This window comes from Syngnathus scovelli, chromosome 2 (genome assembly GCF_024217435.2).
Source record: "Syngnathus scovelli strain Florida chromosome 2, RoL_Ssco_1.2, whole genome shotgun sequence".
Taxonomy (NCBI): Eukaryota; Metazoa; Chordata; class Actinopteri; order Syngnathiformes; family Syngnathidae; genus Syngnathus; species Syngnathus scovelli.
This window is the reverse complement of record NC_090848.1, coordinates 22,054,362-22,076,648: the sequence shown is the minus strand read 5'-3', so window position 1 is coordinate 22,076,648 and position 22,287 is coordinate 22,054,362. Positions and strand designations below refer to the sequence as shown.

At 43.9% G+C, this 22,287-nt stretch overlaps 1 protein-coding gene across 4 annotated transcripts in view; it reads right to left on the bottom strand.

The window, feature by feature from the left end:
* Positions 1 to 22,287, bottom strand: part of LOC125988874 (ELKS/RAB6-interacting/CAST family member 2) — a 135,833-nt gene that overhangs the window by 66,923 nt on the left and 46,623 nt on the right. For all 4 annotated transcript variants that reach the window (XR_011086506.1, XR_011086508.1, XR_011086507.1 and 1 more), the window contains 3 exons: positions 21,601 to 21,794; positions 15,710 to 15,803; positions 9,683 to 9,843 (listed from right to left, as the gene is read on the bottom strand). Coding sequence is in view for 1 of the 4 variants with exons in the window: in XM_049754587.2 (XP_049610544.1) it covers positions 9,683 to 9,843; positions 15,710 to 15,803; positions 21,601 to 21,794 (449 nt within the window). In the remaining 3 variants the exon portion in view is untranslated. The remainder of the gene's footprint in view (positions 1 to 9,682; positions 9,844 to 15,709; positions 15,804 to 21,600; positions 21,795 to 22,287) is intronic.

Below are 22,287 nucleotides of genomic sequence, written 5' to 3'. Positions count from 1 at the left end.
AGACAATGATGGGTCAGGATTACGCAATCTCCCTAATAGGGGCCATACTACCAGGCATTTTGACTTAATTTTTGCCCGAGGTGTCTTGCTATTGGTGTCGGCGGAACCATGAAAGACTTCAGTACGGTTCACCGCTGTTTGTGTGATTGTTTGCTCTGGCAGAGACTCTTTTGCTGGTTATTGGTTACATTGAACATGCTCAAACGAAACCAAGCACACAACAGGAGCAGGGAGCAATTAGGAATTGCTATAATACGCAATTACTGCGAGCCATCATTTAGTTTGCGATCCTCTTTTCTGCACATCCTGTGTGGTATCACGCTCTTCTGTTTAAGTCATCGTTTTGAGTTTTACGTGGGCCTTGGGCGGGCACAAGATCAACTCGCAAGGCAAAAAAGATGAAATGATAGCCGGCAGACTAAGCCCTGAATAAATACATATTAGCAAAGGCTTAGTGCAGATCTGGGTGGGCCGTGCGTCTTCATTCCATACAGTCATGGGGACAAATATGTCTGCAGCTACATTTTCTTTCTTTTCTTTGTATTTTCCCCATAGGTTTCCTAGCTGGAAAAAAATATCAGCTAACTTCATTAACTCTAAACTAAAGGAAAGCCACATACAGTAGCCTTGACTAAGTATGGTAGAACGACTGACTCAAACAATCCATGTGACTGGAAGAAACAGGATTGGATCCATTAAGTAGAGGCGGGAGGCATCTGGTGGATCAAACAATTTTTGAGGCAAAGGGAGGATGTATTGTACTTTTGTTGATAAGACGTTTATACCAAGCACTTTGAGGTCATAACGTTTCCATAGCTTATTAAAAAAAGGACATAGTAAAATTTTTTTAAGATCTTTCATATTTTGGGGGAGCTTGGATTTATGTGCTTCAGCCCCACCCCCAAAAAATGAAGAAAAAAAACGGGCTAGACAAGCTTATGCTGTCCATAAATGATAATGACATCCTTTCACGCCAAAGACAGACAGCAGAACAATGAAGATGAGATCCTGTTCCAATCAGGACCCCCCCCCCCGAAGGCTGAGTAGAGAGTGACGATATCGCACGACATCTTGCTTGGCCTGCATGTGTGATGCGGATCCGTTTCAAATTAATGTGAAAAAGAAAAGCCATAAACCCCATCTGGGTCACTCTGAGTATCTGTTCAGTGCCCGCTGAAAGACATTTGACTGGATCTCCTCCTACCTCTCCCAATGTGTCACCCAACACCTTGTGACGGGGACATTTCGGTATGCATGCTGTGCAAGAGGTCAAGGACATGACAGACTTGTTCTACACGTGAATGGAGTCTGGTGGAGTTGTTTAGGTGTGTGTGTTTCTGTTGGGGGGTTATGTCTGTATCACTTGGATACCAACATTGGCGGAGCTTTTTTTTTTTTTAATAAATGTACCCTAACAATTCTTCAGTAAAATGTATTGTATGTTCTTATTGTATGTGGGTAGAAGTGTTGAAAAGTATCAGAAAATACCCAAAACGTATCTGGCCTGGCACATGTCTGGGGGGATTGTGCCCTTGTGGCTCCCCTTTTAGCGCCGCCAGTGTATACAAGTAAAGTTAATGAGAGCCATCTGGCCTACAAACAAATTCCTAAATTTTTGGTTTGCTGGTGTCACAAACGTTATAATGTTTATTTTTTTTAAACAGACCATCATATTAAACTATGACTGAAGTGGAATGAATGAAATGTACTGTAAAATAGACTCACATGACGATAATATTGACAGTACATGTGTATGTTGTACAAATTATAAAGTTATGCGCCAATTATGGCTTGCCCATTCACATTTGGGAACTTCAATTTGTAAATTTGTCAGGTGGCCGCATATCGTAGTAGGTTTACCCTTCTTGTGTCCACCTTTTGTAGCTCGGCTGTTACACGCACACGCACGTACGCGTGCATACACATGTGTTCTTTATGGGCTAGCTAATGGAGCTATGCTCTTCCCGTCTCTGTGATGTGGTTTACTGTTGTTTGATGTGCTCAGGAATCCAGCATAGGAGAGCACTCCAGCCCGATCTTATCACGTAAAAGCCCTTGCAATGGTAGAAGACACTCAACGTCCTTTTTTTTTTTTTTTAACTTAATAGAAATCCGTGTGCATGTAAGGTTGTGTGTTTGTGAGAGCCTGTGTGTGCGTGTGAACATGTGTGCACCATCTCTTCTAATTCAATCAAGTGTAACCCAAAGCCAAATACACACATTTGATTTTTGTAAATGCTGAACTCGGAGACCTGTGTATAGAATAAGGCAGTGAGTGCCAGGGAGTGTTGTGTTGTAATTCAATACATTTTGTAAAATTTAGGGAATATCTGCACTCAACACGCGTCTGTGTGCGCACCAAGTGGCGGGTGTGCGGGGGTAACAAATAGACAAAGTGGCTCGGATGAAGCCACACTACAATTTTGACAATGTTTGAGACATACTTGCAGCCTAAAATTGCCACAGGACAATAAATGGAAATAATGTGTAGCTTCACATCCCAGGATAGATTGTTTGGCAGAATCCCACAAGTTCAACTTGCTGCTTCACTAGAACCATAAGACCAAACTTTTGAGGTTTTTCCACTATAATATCAATTGTAAGCTCTAACCAGTGGCATGCTACATGCCTGGAGTGACAAAACTATTTTAATTCCCCAGAATTATTATTATATATTTTTAAATGTTTTATTATGAAGTAATGGAGTTACTGGTTTTGCACAAATGTTGTCCATTGTTTTCCAAAATACAAGCAGATGTTTGCACAAATCTTATTTTGATTTAACACAAAGGTAATCTGTCTTCTTTCATGAACTTTTTTTTTCTTACTGCCTTAAGTGTTTGTCGGAGATGGCAACCTTATTCAGCACACAGTCTGTTTTTTTTTTCATCACCCTGTTTCGTACCATATTTGTCTCTGGAGGACATCCGTCTTATTTTCCAAGTGGTGACCAGTCCTTTTTCTCCACACATAAAGGCCACCTCTGTCTTACTGATGCATTTTTAGAACGGAACCCATCCATCCATCCATTTTCTGAACCGCTTAGTCCCCACGGGGGTCGCGGGCGTGCTGGAGCCTAACCCAGCCGTCATCGGGCAGTAGGCGGGGGACACCCTGAACTGGTTGCCAGCCAATCGCAGGGCACACAGAGACAGACAACCAATCGCGCTCACACTCACACCTAGGGACAATTTGGAGTCTTAAATCGGCTTCAAACATCCAAGCATGTTTTTGGAATGTGGGAGGAAACCGGAGTGCCCGGTGCAAACCCCCGCGGGCCCGGGGAGAAAATGCAAACTCCACACAGGGAGCGCTGGAGGTGGAATCGAACCCGCACCCTCCTAACTGTGAGGCGGACGTGCTACCCAGTGCGCCACCGAGCCGCCTAGAACGGAACCATTTGCTTCAAATAAATGTTTTGTTCCTTTCCCGTGTGATTTTATTTTCTTGAGCTCTCAAAGCTTTAGCTTGTAACATAATTTTTTTTTTCCTCATGGTAAAAACTGGCACTGGCATGCAAAACAAACTCATTTGGCGCTTGCTTTGAGTGCACATAAACACGTTTAATGCACATCAAAACAAATCCGTATACTTGCTCAGGCTGTTTCCTGTCACTGGCGAGAAGTGCGTGATGATAATTACAGTTTGGATCCGCATCCATAAATTAACCAAATCAGACACACGTTCAAAATCCAAAAAGAGCCAGCGGCTGCTGCTGAGTGGGTGGCGGTCCGCTCCGCCATTCTTCTCAATTAAAACCTCATGGGAAGGTGCAACGACATACTGTATCGTCATAGTAACCGTGTTTTGAAAGCAGGTTCCATGGTAACATATTTAGAAAACATACACATTTGGGTCACCATATAAAAGAACCTCGATGGCACTTGGTCAAGGACAAAACTCATTCCAGCATCTGATTCATCTTCCAATGAATCCAAACCAAATTGACCACTTTCAAAGAAAAGCCGCTGCGCTTTTCACCACTCACACCTTTATTGTGCTGCTAATTCATCTCAAAACTAGATACATTAGCCTGGAAATTATTAAATAACACCTTTACTCTAACAACAAATTAAGAATGTTCGATGTTAATTAGAGTTTTTTTTTTTAATAAGTATTCAGAGAAAAACACGCTCAAGGATAGACAAACCCGAAATCAGGTGTGTGCATGTGTGTTTGTGTGTGGATACAAACCGCAGCGTGTGAATATGTGCCAGTAAGCTCTACTCGCTCACTATGCCTGGGTAGAGAAACATTTTATACACCCATTATGGTAAACCAAGCTGGCATTTCTCGAAGCCACCATTTTAAATTGCTGCTTTACAACTCAGCACATTCTACGACATTACACACCCAGTTGTGCCAAAGTCTCTCGTTGGCATCCATGATGCAACTCGCTCATCGTGCGTACATTCAGCGATTTTCAAATCAGATTTAAAAAGCCACTAGTGGGCATTCACTTAAGATCCCCTCTTCCTGTGACCCACCCCCTTTTCTAAACTGACTCCCAACTTCCTTCTCCTCATTCCATCAGTGACCCCAAGGGCTGGACTGCAGTTTAGGAGGCCATCACTGGTCACCTCTGGGTGCTGTGTCCTGGGCTGGTTCTTTATGGCTGCGGGGCCTCGCTGCCTAATCAATTGCGCACTCATGTGCACACACAAACACGAGGCTTTCAGTCAATTAGCCCGGAGATTTACACAACCGTGCAAACCTGGGGGTGTTAGTCTCTCAAAAAGCCAATCAGATTAAGCCGACTGGAGACTTGTACAGCAGCCAAATAACACTAATTAGCTAGTTGCGTGTGTGTGTGTGCGTATGTGTGTGTGTGTGTGTGTGCGTATGTGTGTGTGTGTGTGTGTGCGTGTGTGTGTGTTTGTGTGTGTGCGTGTGTGTGTGTGTGTGTGTGTGTGCCTTTGCGAGGGACCCTAATTAGCGGGGCTAGTGTGCCTACTTCTCAACTTCCTCAGGACCATTTCCTGGGATAGTAATTATTAGGTACGTGTGATAAATTCCAGGCCTTCTTCGAGCCTTCAAGAGATAGATCAGGGGAGTGAGAGAGTGCCAAACAAAGACGAAAGCATTCAACAGCCAAAGTCAGTGTGAAGTCGTAAAATAAAAGAGAGGCGATTCTACACAAAATGTACTTGATTCTCTTTAGTTCCCAAATATCACCTTCGATGTGTCACTCAGTATTTTATTTTTCAAGAGTTGTTTCTCCAAAGCAACAACTCTGCATCCTATTATGGAAGTGTTTCTTCAGATGTCGAACCGTGCATCCTTTTGCTTTCAATATTGCGCAATCATTCCAAGTGATTAAGTTATAGAGGCCGCATGCATTTCAAACAACATACTTTGCACTTTGCAGGACTAGTACACGTCAGGAAAGCAGAAAAACAGGAATAGGTATTCGGGTGGGGGTCCTCCATTTACGACCTCTGCCCCTAAAGCAATTCAGTGACGTAGACGATTCATTACACGTGACAATGATGTCTTCAGTGACGTCTCCATTAAATGTAATCGAAAAGTGACGGCAAAAAATGTTGGATCAATTAGTCCCAACTGAAAACCCAAGTACCACCTGCCCACCATTAGCTGTTGGTCTAATATATGTGTTCAGTATTCGTACATGTTATATTGTTTCCAAAGACTTAACCGCTGGATATATTCTTATTTCAGTCCACCCCCCCACATTAAGTTCTCTTTTCATTTATCTCTAGAATTCCTGTGGTGATCCGGCCCCCCACTGACCAAATGGAGGAGGCAGCAAAGTAGGCTGGGCCTGACATAACAACACACCTAGCGAGCCGACACACATGTCGAAGGTAAACACGGGTGTCAGAGGGCACGGGAGCACAGACAGACATGATGAATGGGCTCGAGTTCCCACGAGGCGACACGCACACAAACCTGCTCAGGAAGAGGAAGGTGATGTGCGGTCAGCTCCACCTCATCACTGCAGCACAGAGAATCCCTTTCAGTCACCTTGGACGTCTCATCGTTGCCTTAACACAACAATCGCACTTGAACACCGTACTTGTGCACGCCTCAATCGCTACGTGTCCGTGTCTCTGCACTGGCACAAACCGTCGACTGTGCATGTTCTTGTCTGAGTACTGTAAGCACATTTAGGCAGGTAGAAGTGATTCAAAATCACAAACGGGAGCACGATGCTGAGTAAACGTGTGTACATTGTTGAAAATGTGCACTGTTTCCATGATTTCATTGCGTACTTGAGAGTGTCTGGGCCCTTCAGACAGATCAGTAAGCAGGGACATGACCTTGCCTCTACAGCTGGACTCTCGAGTGTTTTGGCACCGTAACCATGGTGATGGCTCTACGGAGACAGGATGTCTACATCGGGGATTTGAAAGTCATAACGTCGCTGTTGCTCTAAGCTTCATTATGCCACGGGTTGCTCTCACTTGCCAACAATAGGTCAAAGCAGCGCACTTGTTGGACGGAGAAAGGAGTGAACATCAAATGTGACATTGGTATTTGGGGAAATTTAAACTTGGCTTAAGACAGATATGTCACCTTTTTTTAATGTCATACTGACATTAAAGGGACAGAGTGTAGAATTTTTTTTATATTCTTTTTTTTAAACTATTTAAAAAATGTGCCAAAAGAATTTCTCCCACATCAAAATAAAATTAAAATACACATATATTTTTATGTTAAACTGTTAATTTAAAAAATAAGCCCAAAAAAATTCTACCACATAAAAATCAATTTTGAAAAAAATAAAAATCATAGGGGACGGCTCGGGTAGCACGTCCGCCTCACAGTTAGGAGGGTGCGGGTTCGATTCCACCTCCGGCCCTCCCTGTACGGAGTTTGCATGTTCTCCCCGAGCCCGCGTGGGTTTTCTCCGGGCACTCCGGTTTCCTCCCACATCCCAAAAACATGCTTGGTAGGCCGATTGATCACTCCAAATTGTCCCTAGGTGTGAGTGTGAGTGCGAATGGTTGTTTGTCTCTGTGTGCCCTGCGATTGGCTGGCAACCGGTTCAGGGTGTCCCCCGCCTACTGCCCGATGACGGCTGGGATAGGCTCCAGCACGCCCGCGACCCCCGTGGGGACTAAGCGGTTCAGAAAATGGATGGATGGATGGATAAAAATCATAGGTCTGATAATCATGGGTAGTGCCTCACCCTATAGGAAGCTTACATGTTTCGCTATACGGATACACTAAGGAAACAAACTTAAGTCAGACTACAGCTAGTGTAACAAAACGCAACTCACTGTTTGTGATGACATTTAGAAATGGGTTGAGCATCTCGAGTTCAACACCACGGCAAACTAAAACCACAACACGTTGTGGAGGGTGTCACTCAAAACCGAGCAGAATGTGGTCATCTTTTCCAAGCATTTGCATATATTATCTTTTTTTGTGGCTAAATGAGAATGAAACTGTTGGATGGTAAAATTGTTCAAGGTCTGCCAAATAGGACACTGTATACAAATCTTACCCCTAGCTCTTTCTTGATCTGCTTACAGTGTTGAAGAACTTAAAGTGCTGTTCCAAAGGTTTGGTGCAGCAGGATGTTTATTGGTATAGCAGTACATGGTGGGCTTATACACACGCACACGCACACGCACACGCACACACGCACGCACGCACACAAGCACGCACGCACGCACGCACGCACACACGCACGCACGCACGCACGCACGCACGCACGCACGCACGCACGCACGCACACTGCTTTTCTCATGTCATTTGCAGCTCCACCCCTTGTTTTCTCTCATCTTTCTTCTATCACTCCTTCCATCATTCCCTTACTCCTTTTCCTTAACACCCTCTTCATCAATCGCACCCTGAAGCCATCGTCTTTTCATAGACTATTCCCTCCCTAAATCTTCTTCTGCCTCTCTTGTAATTATTCTGTCCTTTGACACATGTAAGTGTGACAGATGCCTGGTTCTTTTTTTTAAAGGCTCACACGACGTCTGTCCACTTTGATGTACAGTTCATTGCGTGATGCTTCCAACTTGTGCCACTCCTCTTCAAGAGACAAGTGAGGTGCGACAAAGACATGCGGAAGGAAGCCGTCAGTTTTTTTAAAATAAAATGGGCTGCAGATGTGGTGCATATACGAGAGAGAACAATTTACTTTTCGTCCTACAGCACTTACCGGCGCCAAATGAGCCACTCGGCCGACTCGGCTCTCGATACGTTTCGTTACGAACTCACTTGTCCAACACTAGAAGAACTCACTCCATGTAGCGGTACTGCAAATAATTCGTCTTTTTCATCAACAAATGCCACACTACAACTGAAAGAAAAAGAAACCTGGCACAAGTTTCTCTCCTGATTTCTAGGATTTAAATGTTTCAGTGTGTGCAGACCGAATCCGACTGCTGCAAGAAAATTCCCCCACCCTCTCACGTTCTCCCATTACTTCACATTCTCTAGCCTATCTGGCCTGCTTGTTTGTGTCTGTGCAAAGTTGAAACAGAGCCGTGCAGTGGGAATATGGTGTACGTGTGTGTGTGAGAGTGTGTGCGTGTACGTGTGCGTGCGCGCGCGTGTGTGTTCGCCATACGCATCTCTGAGGCTTGTTAAAATGCAAGCGCCTCTCTTTGCCCCACCCGCAGTTCAATAGTCCTTTAATCCGCATCGTCGGTGACCCCAAACCCATGCTTCTGACCTCTTCATGCGCACTACATTGAATGCACTAAGACCACACACACAAGCACACACACACACCCATAAGCGTCCCCCTCCTTAGCTCGTGGCATTGTAGCCTGGCATCTAGTCCAAGGAATTGCACACAAACAGCACATGTAATTTTTATCTTTATGTCAGCTAACCATCACACTGACTTTCTTCCTCAACTATCTCTGTAGCGGTGATATAATAATGATTTAAGACGAGCGCCAGCAGACTATACAAGAATAATTCACCAGCCAAGGCAATGTTTTGTGAGTGTGTTTGCAATTTTACATCTAAAAAGAGGCATATCTTGGGATTGTCTCATATGTAACACATTTGTACTGCTGGAAACCTCTGCTTAGATGAGGCGGGGGGACAGATAGGAAGATAGTTTATATGAAAATTTTGTGTGTGTGTGTGCGTGTGTGTGTGTGCGTGCGTGCGTGTGTGTGTGTGTGTGTGTGTGTGTGTGTGTGTGTGTGTGTGTGTGTGTGAATGTGCGTGTGTGTGTGTGTGTGTGTGTGTGTGTGTGTGTGTGTGTGTGTGTGTGTGTGTGTGTGTGTGTGTGTGTGTGTGTGTGTGTGTGTGTGTGTGTGTGTGTTTGGCACAAGTACAGGTACCTTTTTCTGTTTATAAACATGCTGTCTCAGACCTAGACGTGCATACTTTCAGCTACACACACTTTCTATCCAACCCATCAAAACAAACGCACATGCAGTCCCTCCACTGACTTGACTCGCATATATTGAAACATGTCCAATTCCACTTTTCTTTTTCTTCTTTTGTCAAACACATAAAAAGGCATCACACATTTTATTGGATCTGCTCTCTGAACTTTCCTCACACACAAAAAAGCAATAGCTGATCCCATTTTTGATATCCTCGTATGACTCATGTGGACACTGTATCATTTCGTCTTACTACAATTTGGGTAAAGTCGTTTCTGTTTTGGCATGACTGTACTCCAGTGCACAAAGCAAGTTCATTTAAAGTAGGTAGGTCGAAAGATGTAAGTGAAACTAACTTCATTTCCAGAATTTCTTCCAGCTGCTTTCGTCTTTCACGCCGCAGGCTGTTGAGATGTCCGTCTCGCTCACGCAAGGTCTGCTGGGTGGAGGACAGATGCAACTTTGTTGTGTCCAGTTCCTGTCGTGTCTTCTCCAGGGCTCCCATCAGCTCTTCTAGCTAGTAAAGGGCGAGACACACTTTAGGTATAAACAGCATGGAGACAAGCCTCGTAAGCAACTGTGCAAGGATGCTCATATGTATTTCATTTGCACTGATCAGCTAATATATAGCCATATATAAAATTCATGATTGAAACAATTGTAACAAAAGAAAATACATTCAATAAGGTTGCCAGAATGAGTAAGAAAACATCTCTGTATTCCTGCATGCAAAAGCTAAATTAGTCATAATAATTTGCATATTGTTGAATTAATACCACTAATCAAAAGATATTTACCTTTAAAAGGCTAACTTTACAGTTGAGGTGTTGTGTTGGCTTTTAATAGATTGTGTAGGTATGACTAATGGGCTAATGTCAGTCAGAAAGAAGGCTAAAATTAGGCTAAATGAATGAATGGAATGTGCGGCTGCTTGAAAATGAGGGGCAGGTCGAATAAGCGGCGTCTGTTGTTGTAGCGGCAAGTCTTCCCTCTCCTCCTCTTTCCTTTGGCTTGCTAATTTTTTTACACGCCGGAGTGTTTGTCTACTTGAGAGCAGGTGAGATCAATGGACGCACATGCCCTCCAACTATTCGGGCCCACTTGTCCCACCTGAGCGTCTGACAGACAGGATGTGACCTTAGGGCATCATTATCCCAACACAGGAAGATTGTAATTGTCTGACAGCGAGCGCGCTACAAAAGGACGCGGCACTGTCGTCATTATTATGATGACGTCATTGAAAAAAAAACAAATACAAGTCATCTTTTCTCAATTGTGACAATGTGTAAATTTCCCCGAGATAAGACATACAAGACAAATTATTGTTGGATGTAACATAAAAGAAGGGAAATGGAAATGAAAGAAGAAGTGGAAAGCACTCCACGGGGTGGGACATAAAAGAGGGAACGGGCCTCTTTTATGATGGAGCCAAATCGTTCGCACATTTTCAGGACGCTCTTCATCGCCGCCTGTTTGGTAGGTGTGTTTCACAGATGTTAGACAGTCTGCTCGCTGTTCACGCAGATCACGCTTGCAGCAGCCGGTGTAGTGCGAGTTAGCATCGCGGCGTACACAACTTTGAAAAAGCGCTTTTGATTCATAGTAGTCTGGAAATGCACCCTCTTGCTATAAAACTAAATCGACTCAACATCCCTGGCAAGAACAATTCATCCCATAATCTTCCAATGGTTAATTCACCCAGAAAACAACACATCAAAACGTCTAAAATCACATCAAAGTCTCCCAAGCACATGATAAGCGGGGGGTGTTGATAAACGGCTAGCTTGGAATTAATTTCAGAGTTTGATGTTTTGTTTGAAAAGCTCCATTATGGGTCACTCACGTCACGTACAGATCTGTCAGCCCGACATCGGCCCACCATCCAGACTAGTCCCTTGTGTCACAATCACATCATTAATAAGGAATACAATGCATTTTAGCGAAATTAGCGAGCTAACCGGCTTAGCGGCAAGCCTGTGCGTGCTAATTTAGCTCAACTTCAAGGTAAAGCCTCACAGCCTGGCTAAGGCTTACTGAGACCGGCTAAGCTGATTGAGGGGCTCAGAGGTACGGGCCCAATCCCCCTTGTCCGTTTGCGTCGGTGTTGATGGTTCAAAGGCCTGGTTCAAATGCCACACCGGGGGTGCGGTGCAAGAGATTTGGACGGATAGCAGGAGGACGGCAGAAAAAAGTCTGGCGATAATTGGGCCAAATGAGTTAAGATGGCAGATGGGTGAGAAGGAGGCCTCGGTTGATGGCCACAGGAGACCAAGTAAGTTTCCACAGAGGGTGTGAAGAAAAGTCACCCAGAGCATTAGCCATGCTCCATTTCAGCCAGTCAGCCTGATGGAAGTCTTTCACCGCATTACATATCATGAGACTGATTACTTTGAGACACAGAGGAGAAGAAAGAATATTTCAGGGGGGGCAAATGTGAGAATTGTGCCAAGATCAGGTGATGTTTTAGCAAACCATTATTAGACTGGGCCACCGTGGGACTGCATGTTCTCATGTAGCCTCCATCTTGTTGACATCAGCGAGCGGCGAACATCATGGCCACAGAGTGGCTTGAGCACTGAGCTAAATGGTTATCTTTTGTTGGGGAGACAGCATGACTGCTCGATTCTGGCTCAGTAGGCATCAAGTCCATTCATCGGCATGACAGCACAATGGCTCAGTATGTTCTTTGCATGTAGGGGCCCGATTATTTTGGAGGCGTTTCTCACTTCACATGGGGGGGAAAAATTACTTGGTGCGTGTGAAAAGTCCCAGCACCGTATTTATAATGTTTGTTCCCACCTGTCACCAAAGCTTGTTTGCTAAACTTGTTGGAATGAGACGAGTGGTGTCCTAACTAAGCCTTGTTGCATAAACAGAGTTATTCTCATGAATAAAACAAACCAAATAACCAAAACAAAAAAAAAATAGGAAAAGAATATTTTGAAAATGATTGAAAAAAACAAAACAACTTTTTTAAAATAAAATATTAAAAAAATAATAAATTATTTAAACTACATTTTATATTTACAAACATAACAATTGTAGCAAACATTTTTTACATTGGATTCGGAGCCCCGGACTTCCAGTGCTGAGGAAATTAACTGGAAATTAAGCATGAAAGCGGTATTAACTACATTAGACATTTGTAAACTTTTATTCTGCTTCAACTACCCATACTTTTCTTTTAGACTCCTTTTGTCAATGTTTGTCTTTCTCTGTGTGTGAGCAAAGAGGTATTCGACTCCACCGCAAAAATGTTAGCTGCAGCTGAAACCGCTGGTGGCTCCCGTCTTTCTTATGGCGCTTATAACTAATGTGAGGTCATTCTCATTCAAATGCGCGCGCGCACACACACACACGCATGCACGCACACACGCGCGGGCGAAACACTCATTCAACCCGTTTCTTGACGTCCCAGCAGACACAACGATTGCAGACACATCTGCAAAACAACCAACCAGCTAGCTATCAATCACCAAAAGAAATTGCAGCACATGCAATCTTTGGGTCTGAAACGACGTTACAAAGACAAAAAATAATAATTTATTAACACATTTATGTCCTTAATTACTTTGATAAATTGCATGCTCCAAACTCAGTGTGAACAATGTGGGCTAGGTCTGTTTCTGGTTCAGCAAGACTATTTTCCCAGTGCACGACTATTATGTATTTTGTGCCACCACCGACTAAATAAAATTGAATAAATTCAACACACTATTTTTTTCATCGCAGTTGTTGTGCCTGTCTACAAGAGGGGGTGAAACTTGTCCGTGAAAGATAACTCAGCTGGCTCAGACAGGTTATAATCGCTGTGGTAAAAATACGTGACGTAAAAGCTTGTGCAGTGAAAACGCAAAACGGTCAACAAAACTTGTTCACTCTCTATGTGTTAAAGCTTTCCATGAATGTCATGATGCGTAATTATTATTGAATGAAATAGCTTGCGAATAATTAAAAACAGATTATCGAAAAACTTCGCAATTATTCTTCTAGGTGAATGTAGGAAATTCTTGTGCCTAGTATCTGCTAATTATTTTTGACACTCATAAATTTAATTTTAAATTGTATAACCGCATAAATTCAATTTCAAATTGCATGACCGCATCATCACACAGGATGCAAACATAACTATATCCTATTTGGAATGTGTGGGCCGCTTCACTTTAGCTTTAACCCCATCCTGCCTGCAGTTACACACGTTAGCCACATGTAGGTGTATCTCATACGCTGAGCTCTAAATTGCCCCTCATTGGAAGCTGAGAGAGGTAGCTGAGGGGCAAGATGATTTTATTTGAGTTTGGATGTAAAGTAATGACGGCGAGAGTGTTTTATTTCTAAATAGTCAACACTTTCCTATACTGTAAGCCCATGACAAAATCATTTTGTTAAATCATGAGAGAAATGAAATACAAAGAGAAGCAATTCAATTCAGATTTAAAACTAAGGATGTGATACTATGATCTTTTTCGACTTCCATATCAGTGCGCACTAAAAAATGCAGAGCAGGTGTGTATTTTACGTGCGTGCGCATGTGCGCGTGTGTGGCCTCTACAACACCCGTGTTGAGTCGGAAAAGGATCACTCTCCACATAGGCTGATGGAACTGTGAAAGAAAACACTGAACAGAAATAATAAACCCAGAGTTTCTCTCGCCCACTTTCAATTTTGGGTTGGGGGGGTCTCGCCTTGGAGTTCACACGTTCACGCTGCAGAATAGCCGTGCCGTAATTGGGTCACGTGGGTATAGAGCCGCGGCCAACCAAAACTTCTGTTGCAAAGCACTCGTGAATATTTTTGTGTTACATGAGCGATGTTATGTCGGGTCACAGTTTATACAACCACTTACGGAGAACCAATTGCAATTCTTCGGACTCAAATCATAGGACACCCAAACGAAGTAAATAAGCCATATGGTGATACTGACAGCAGCAATGGGATTCTCCCCGCGGGTGATGAGAACAGTGCCAAGCTGGGCAAATCGCAAGCGGAAACTTGTTGCTCGTCACGTCAGCACCACACAGCTGGAGGTGAGCGACAAACCCCTTGCGCACACGTACAGAGGAAGCCTGTGTGCGTCAGCCCCGCAGCACTGTAATTGGACGTGACAGACGGCCAGTAATTCGATGCAACAGAATCAACAAGTGCTGCTCTGACCCCGCCCAGCAGAGATATGCGCACACACATTTGAACGAAACGAATACACCCCTCCAAGCCCCCTGCTGAGAAGGTGGTGCTGTTGCTGCTGCTGCTGCTGCTGCTGCTGCTGCTGCTGCTGCTGCTGCTGCTGCTGCTGCTGCTGCTGCTGCTGCTGCTGCTGCTGCTGCTGCTGCTGCTGCTGCTGCTGCTGCTGCTGCTGCTGCTGCTGCTGCTGCTGCAGCAACAGCAACAGCAACAGCAACAGCAACAGCAACAGCAACAGCAGCACCTTCTCAGCAGGGGGCTTGGAGGGGTGTATTCGTTTCGTTCAAATGTGTGTGCGCATATCCAAAACTCCCACCTCAGAGCGAATATCTGTCCATCCTCTCTGTGCTGTGGGACTTTTATTAGCTATGAGAGAATACCGCTGTCATTCAAGGGTACACTGACAAGTACTGCTATATTGGTGTTGGGGGGAGGGGGGGAGAAGAAATGGATGGATAATTAACTCTACAGCACCAGTCATCACCCAGGTCCCAAAGGAAAGGTCATTATAGAGTCTGATCCTTTCTGGTGGGATAGAGGTATTATAATCATTACAATAAACCGACAGGGAGTGAGAAAATGCAAACTTCCAGCAGCTGTGTACACTGCCCCAGAAAGCAGACAATCACACATATTACATATACACAAATTTTTCACAAATGTACGTATATACTATACACATTCAGTGGCGTGTTGCTTTAAGTATGTGGGAAGTGATTATTGGGAATGTGACAGGTGCATAGACTATGAAAAGAAGAAAGTTGAGAAAGATCACGCCGTCTTTTACAGTAAAAAAGTAATACAAGGCCACTTTGGGAGCCTGACGTGACCACTTTGGAAGTGTGCCCCCTTGGTGTTGACTGAGTGCAGAGTGGTGCGATAAAGATGATGAAGCAGAGAGACGGTATCGCTTTATCCCACATAAACTCTCCTGCATGGATGGGAAAGCGGGAAGGTGGAGGCGCGGCCCAGTTTCTTTGTGTTTATCCTTGGGCATGTTGTGTTCCACATGAATGTGGAGATAAATGTAGAGCAGTAGCAGTGAAATGGGGAAGCAACATTGGGGTTTCGATAGAGCACAAGGAAAAGAAATGCAAAATAGTAGAGTGTTCTGACACATGTACAAAAAAAGTAGGCGTGATGAAAACATATGACAGGCCAAAGTATCTCCAACACATGCAATTATTTTGATATTTCCAAACCTGCGACAAAGAGTGTGGATGTCCATCAGGCTGTGCATCCCTCCTTACTTCGCCAGGCACTGTCTGTTTTTGAATAAGAGGGGACTTGATTTGCCTTGAGAAAAAAAAAAAAAGAATTATAAAAATTGAGAGTCGCTAATATAATTCCTACCATGATCATTGAAGCAAACGTTTTATGACAGGGTCACACGAGGCAAAAATAAACAACCACTGCAAATGTGTGACTCATGGCAGGCAAGCTGAGTGATGGAGTTGAGGCATGCGTGTAAGTCTGTCAACTGCAAAGCACATGGACACAAAGTACACAGAAGATGATGAAACTTTTTTTTTCATTTACCACTCAATTAATGATTTATTTCAACTTTTAACACATATCGAACATCCCATTCCAACATATAGGTAGCAAAAGTCTAATAAAAAAAAACAAAAAAACAAAACAAACCATATGTTTGGTACTTATATTTTTGGGAAGTAAAAGGTGGAAAGGCAAGAAAGCTGACAGTGACAAATTAGCGTAAGAGAACTCTCCGGCACTGTAAACAAGCTGTGAGCAAGCAGCTGCTAAAATGTGCCACATTATTATTCCACATCCATGCTGGCGTGTTGGTTTTGGGTCAGCGCTACAAGCTGCCCCCACATGTGAGCAAATATTTGCCGTCATTTCACCCAAAATGTTGCTTGTGTGTGTCCAACATGTGAGTGATGTCGGCGAGTGATTCATTTTAATAAGCTTAAAAAAAGATGATGAAAACATGTAACACACACTCAGCTGGCACAAACACACACACATTCACTGAATATGGACTAAAAGCAGTTTAGTTCATCAACCAGGGGCAAGATACATTCTAGATATTGAGTTTTCATCTTTTCTTTTCCAGGGCAGTGCTATCATTAATTCACACCTAACTATTGTTGAATGATTTTGATGTACAGAAACTTGAGAGCGCTGACCTGAACACCTTTGGGATAAACCACAAGAGTGACGGTGTCTCTGATCTCAGAGCTGATATTCTAGATAAAAAAATTCCCACAGATGCACTCTGACATCTCAAAGAAGAGTGGAAGCAATTATAACAGTGACCTCCAGATTGTTTTCCATTCTTAGTTCATATCATTGTCAGGTGTCCCAATACTTTTGTTTACATAATGTAGACACAGAGAAGATCATTAGATGAATAAGTCTGTCTCTGTCAGACTACTACTCTAATGACATCACACTTGGTCAAGCACATGTTGCAATATTTCCTTTTGTTATGCGTCTACAACTGTGCAATACTTGAATACTCACCTGTTTCCATCTTTGCACAATACAACTTTTTCTTTTTTATTTGCATAAACTAAAGTAGTATTACTCCTAAGCTCATATACACTAAAAGTCAGTTTTTGGAACAGGACCATCCCGTGAGTAGCAAAAATCTGCATGTAATGGAAGCACGTTTAAATGCATTGAAAAGAAAAAAAAAGTGAAAAATAATTATTAAAAAAAGAAAATGAAAAACCTATACATTAAGACCAAACAAAAAATAAAATTATTGGGGAGTTTTTTTTTTTTTTTTAATCTGCAAACAGGTAGAGGGGGAAACTAGAAAAGTATAAATGTCATTGCTCAGTAGTACTGCTGTGTTTTTACTGTGCATATGAAAATTAACATCTTGAATTGAACCTAATCTTTTTATTAAAAAGTTCATTTTGAGTCTTGCATTTCCTCCTACTATCCACAAAAATAACACTCATTCTAGTATCTCCTTTAATTGTCACGAAGTATACGCACATCCTCCATCAAGAGAAGGAATTTGTTTCCACCGCAACGTATCCGTGTATGTTTGCATAAGCTCGGAGGCGTGTCCACTGAGAAGTCGCTGGCCATGAGGGCATATCAGCTCTCACGCTGTTACCGACGCAGGTGTGCAAACCCGCAGACATGCTGGTGTCTTTTGATAGCTAATACAGTGCCATCAAAGCCATCCGGGCAAGGTTGATGAGGTATAAAAGTGTGAGTAAGTGTATCAGGGCTTCATGTGCCTACATTAAAATTTTAATGGCTATCGGAAGGGACGATAATATTTTAGTGCGGCAAGATTTTGAAGACAGACAGTTGTTGGAGGGAAAGAGAGAGAGAAGAAAAGCACGGCGCGTGAAACCTGATAGATTTGTAAGTCATTTTTCACATGTCCTTGTGCTTCTTCCACCTGGACCACTCGCCACAACATTGTTCCAACACAAGCAGATCCGATTTATTGCTGGTTCCGAGAGCAGCTGTGTTTTTATCTTTTTTTTTTTTTTTTTAGAGCATATTTTCCCATCAATCTTATCCCAAAGTCTTTATTGAAATGTGTTTTATTGGTCTGAACTGCTTCTTGGGTTGACAAAAACAAAGTAACCCACCAAAATAATCCTCAATCATTAACTATTGTATTATATAAAATATACTAATATAAATGACTCAGATATAATTTGAAGACTCCAAGTTCCAAAAGGTTTGTGGCCCACTTAGTTGTAAGACGTTTGGAATGCGCAAGGACTGATTATATTGTGTAAACGTGCAGAAAATATGTGCAAATATCGCTGTGAAAGGATTTTAAGCAAGTCGGCAAACATCACGGTTGCGACTGTGTCGATGTGGCGTTTGTGGAAAAAGAGGCAGATACAATCTAAATGATGTACATTTTTCTTTTGGTGGAACCTAAAAAAAAAAGAAAAAAGAAATGCAGGGGGGAGGAAGCAGGAACTCAGAAAGTTTAGAGTGCGGCACTTGGGTCAACATTGAAGTTTTATCTGGGGCATTTGTCTTGATGCAGCGCTGAAAGATCCAAACACGACAAGGCTGTTTATTATTTATAGATTCTTTGTGGTGCTTATGCTTCTTATCGTTGTAAAAATACCACGTGACGAGTTGCCCGTTCGTGTACAGTACGATGAGTGAAACTGGGAAAAGACAAAAATGACTTGGCAAATGTTATTTTATGCTATTTCGCTTTATGCTTTCCAACATGAAACGATGAAAACTTGAATGAATACTATGATGACTAGGTGTGTTTTCCTTGACGAGTTCAAAATTTGCAAACCCAGCAAATTTGGCTCTAGTTTATATAGATCTATGCAAATGTGTTTTGGGTGTGGGTTTTACGAATAAATCGGATTACAGCAGCCCATCTGCCTCCAAAATACACGTCAAACTCAGAATGAGGCAAATACTGCATATATGCATAATGCAAACCTCCCTTTGACTGAAACTCTTCCTTACATACCGGAGTGCTTAGCAGGTCACTAACTGGGTTATACTCAAACTGGGAGTCTGATTTATTTTCTCAAGTTATGTCTCCATATCACCAAAGAAATGCTCCAAACTACAAAAGTAAATCAACATGCGATACGTCTGACTGTTCCCATTTGACACTAACTTAAACCGTGCTAATAAATTGTTCCCATGAAACAAGAAATTAGCAATAACAAATATAAACAAAGATTATCAGTGCTAAGATGATGTCATGGTTAAGATCTAAAGCGGTACTTTCCGTTGTCAGCTTTCTTTTGCGGGTTTGTTGTGAAAGTGTTGCATCATCTGGTTCTCCTTAGCTCTCCACAAAAGTGAAAACAACTTGTTTTGTCATTTGCAAACATTCGCACAGAAACATTTGGCCACCCATGTGTGCACAGAAACATCCCGTAGCACACTGATTCCAATCGAGGGCACCTTGAGTACCGGGATAATTTATACAACTTCGTTTAATTTGTCCTAAATTTGTGACATATTCATGTAAACTTGATGGAAGCATTTTTTCAAGAGGAATGGAGATTATGGCCTTCAGATTGCTCCTTTTCAGATAAAGGAACTCGAAAATGGCTGACGGGGCTGTCCTCAGACTGTTGAGGGCCAGGGACAAGGCTTTCAGAGCGGGGGATGAGGCTGGCTGGCTTGAGGACAGCGAGGGCCGACCTGTCCCGAGGCATCAAAGAAGCGAAGAAGGCGTTCTCGTGCAAGGTCTCCACCCACTTCAAGGACAGCACGTAGCCTTTGGTGGGGCATTCAGACCATCACGGACCACAAGCCCGCGCCGAGGAGCTGTGAGGGCGACGTCCGTCTGCTGAACGATCTGAACCGCTTCTTTGCTCGCTTTGACGCCCAGAACAGCACTTGCCCGCTGAAGACCACTCCCCCCCCCCCCCCCACACGAGCAGCCCCTGCGCCTCTCTGCCGACGGTGTGAGGAGGGCACTTGCCGCTATTGACACCCGTAAGGCGGCGGGCCCTGACAACATCCCGGGTCGAGCGCTGAAGGACTGCGCTGGGGAGCTGTCGGGTGTCTTCACGGACATCTTTAACGTTTCCCTGCAGCAGGCCATCGTCCCCTCGTGTTTCAAGGCTGCCACCATCGTTCCTGTGCCGAAGAAACCTGCACCGTCCTGCTTCAATGACTACCGCCCTGTGGCACTGACGCCCATCATCATGAAGTGCTTTGAGCGGCTGGTCATGGAGCACATCAAGTCCGTTCTCCCCCCCACCATTGACCCTTTCCAGTTTGCGTACCGTGCCAAGCGGTCCTCTGAGGATGCCATCTGCTCTGCCCTCCACTCGGCCCTCACCCACCTGGAGAGAAAGGACTCATATGTGAGGTTGCTGTTTGTGGACTTCAGCTCTGCCTTCAACACCATTGTGCCGCAGCGACTCATCTGCAAACTCGACGAGCTGGGCCTCAGTACCTCCCTCTGCAACTGGCTACTGGACTTCCTCTGTCAGAGGCCTCAGGTGGTGCGTGTTGGCGACAAAATCTCCGCCAGCATCACGCTGAGCACGGGGGCCCCCCAGGGCTGCGTGCTCAGTCCATTGCTCTTCACCCTGCTGACGCATGACTGCACTGCGACCTACAGCGACAACCGCATAGTGAAGTTTGCTGACGACACGACTCTGGTGGGTCTCATCACGAAGGGCGACGAGACTCGGTACAGGTCGGAAGTTGACCTTCTGACCACGTGGTGCAGGGACAACAACCTCCTGCTGAACGTCAATAAGACCAAGGAAATCATTGTTGACTTCCGGAAGGGTCACACAACACACCTGCCGCTGATCATCGACGGTGCTGTGGTGGAGAGGGTGAGCTGCACCAAGTTCCTGGGGGTGCACATCAGTGAGGACCTCTCCTGGTCCGCAAACACCTCGTCACTGGCAAAGAAAGCTCAGCGCCGCCTGTACTTCCTGCGGAAGCTCAGGCGTGCATGTGCTCCTCAGGCAGTCCTGTCTACATTCTACCGTGGCACCATTGAGAGCGTCCTCACCAGTTGCATCGCTGTCTGGGGTGGTAACTGCACTGAACAGAACTTGAAGGCCCTGCAGCGCATAGTGAATACGGCTGGTAAGATTATTGGTGCTTCGCTCCCCTCCCTGAAAGACATTTACACCTCCCATCTCGCCCGCAAGGCAACCTCGATTGCCAGAGATGTGAGTCACCTGGCTCACTCTTTGTTTGACCTTCTGCCCTCTGGGAAGAGGTACAGGAGCCTGCGCTCCCGCACCACCAGACTCGCCAACAGCTTCTTTCTCCAGGCTGTTAGGGCCCTGAACTCGCTACCCCCTTCTGCGTAGCGTGCGGCACTGTTGCGCTATTTTCGGGAATGTCTGCTGTACGCGCACTTGCTCCTTTTTCTTCTGCTCCTCTTATTTATTTATTTATTGTTGTGTTATTTATTCATTATTTATTCAGCATGCTTTTGTTATACTTGTTTACTTGTTTGTCTGTTGTGAGGCATGTCTTGTCACCGTGGGATAGGGGGGAACGAAATTTCGGTTTCTTTGTGTGTCTTTGGCATGTGGAGAAATTGACAATAAAGCTGACTTTGACTTTGGACACCCAAAAAGGTGTCTTCTGTATGTTTTTTTTTTTTTTAAGCGCTCACCTCTCAAGATCATTTATTTTCTTCTCTCGGCCAGATCTGTCCACCTCAGCGTCCTTCAGCGCCGCCATCAACCTGGCAACCTCTGCTTGCGAATTTCCAGATTCCTCCCTGTAGCGAGCCACTTCCTGCTCAAGAAGCCTTAGACGATCCGTGATGTCCGGGCATTTGCGCAATGTGTCCTCTGGGTTTGGGGCCTTGGGAGGAGGCAAGTTCATGTGTCAGGTGCATAGAGAGTCTAGCAATTGGATTTTGAAAAAAAATATACTAAAATGGGCATTGATATTTATTTGTTTATTATTTTGAAAAAATGGAAAAAATGGACGGCCATTGATATTTATTTATTTATTGATTAATTGATTTATTCAAATAAGGAGAATGCAAATTAATGAACATCTGTATTAAAACAAAAGTTCTAAATATTCCATATTATAAGGTAGTCTCCTGGCAGGCCAATACATGACGAAAGAAAATATAACATTTGTACAGATATCATGCCGTATACTACTATTGGTAATAGTAGCTGCTGACAAGGAGCTATGACGTATAAATAGAGAGACAAAACATTTGGGATATTATGAAAAATGATTGCAAATTACTGACTTAGCGTGACAAAGCTACTTTAACAAGAAGCCCCACAAAAAATCTCAGTCGAAGAAGAGCTACATTCAGTAATAGTCAAACGCACCT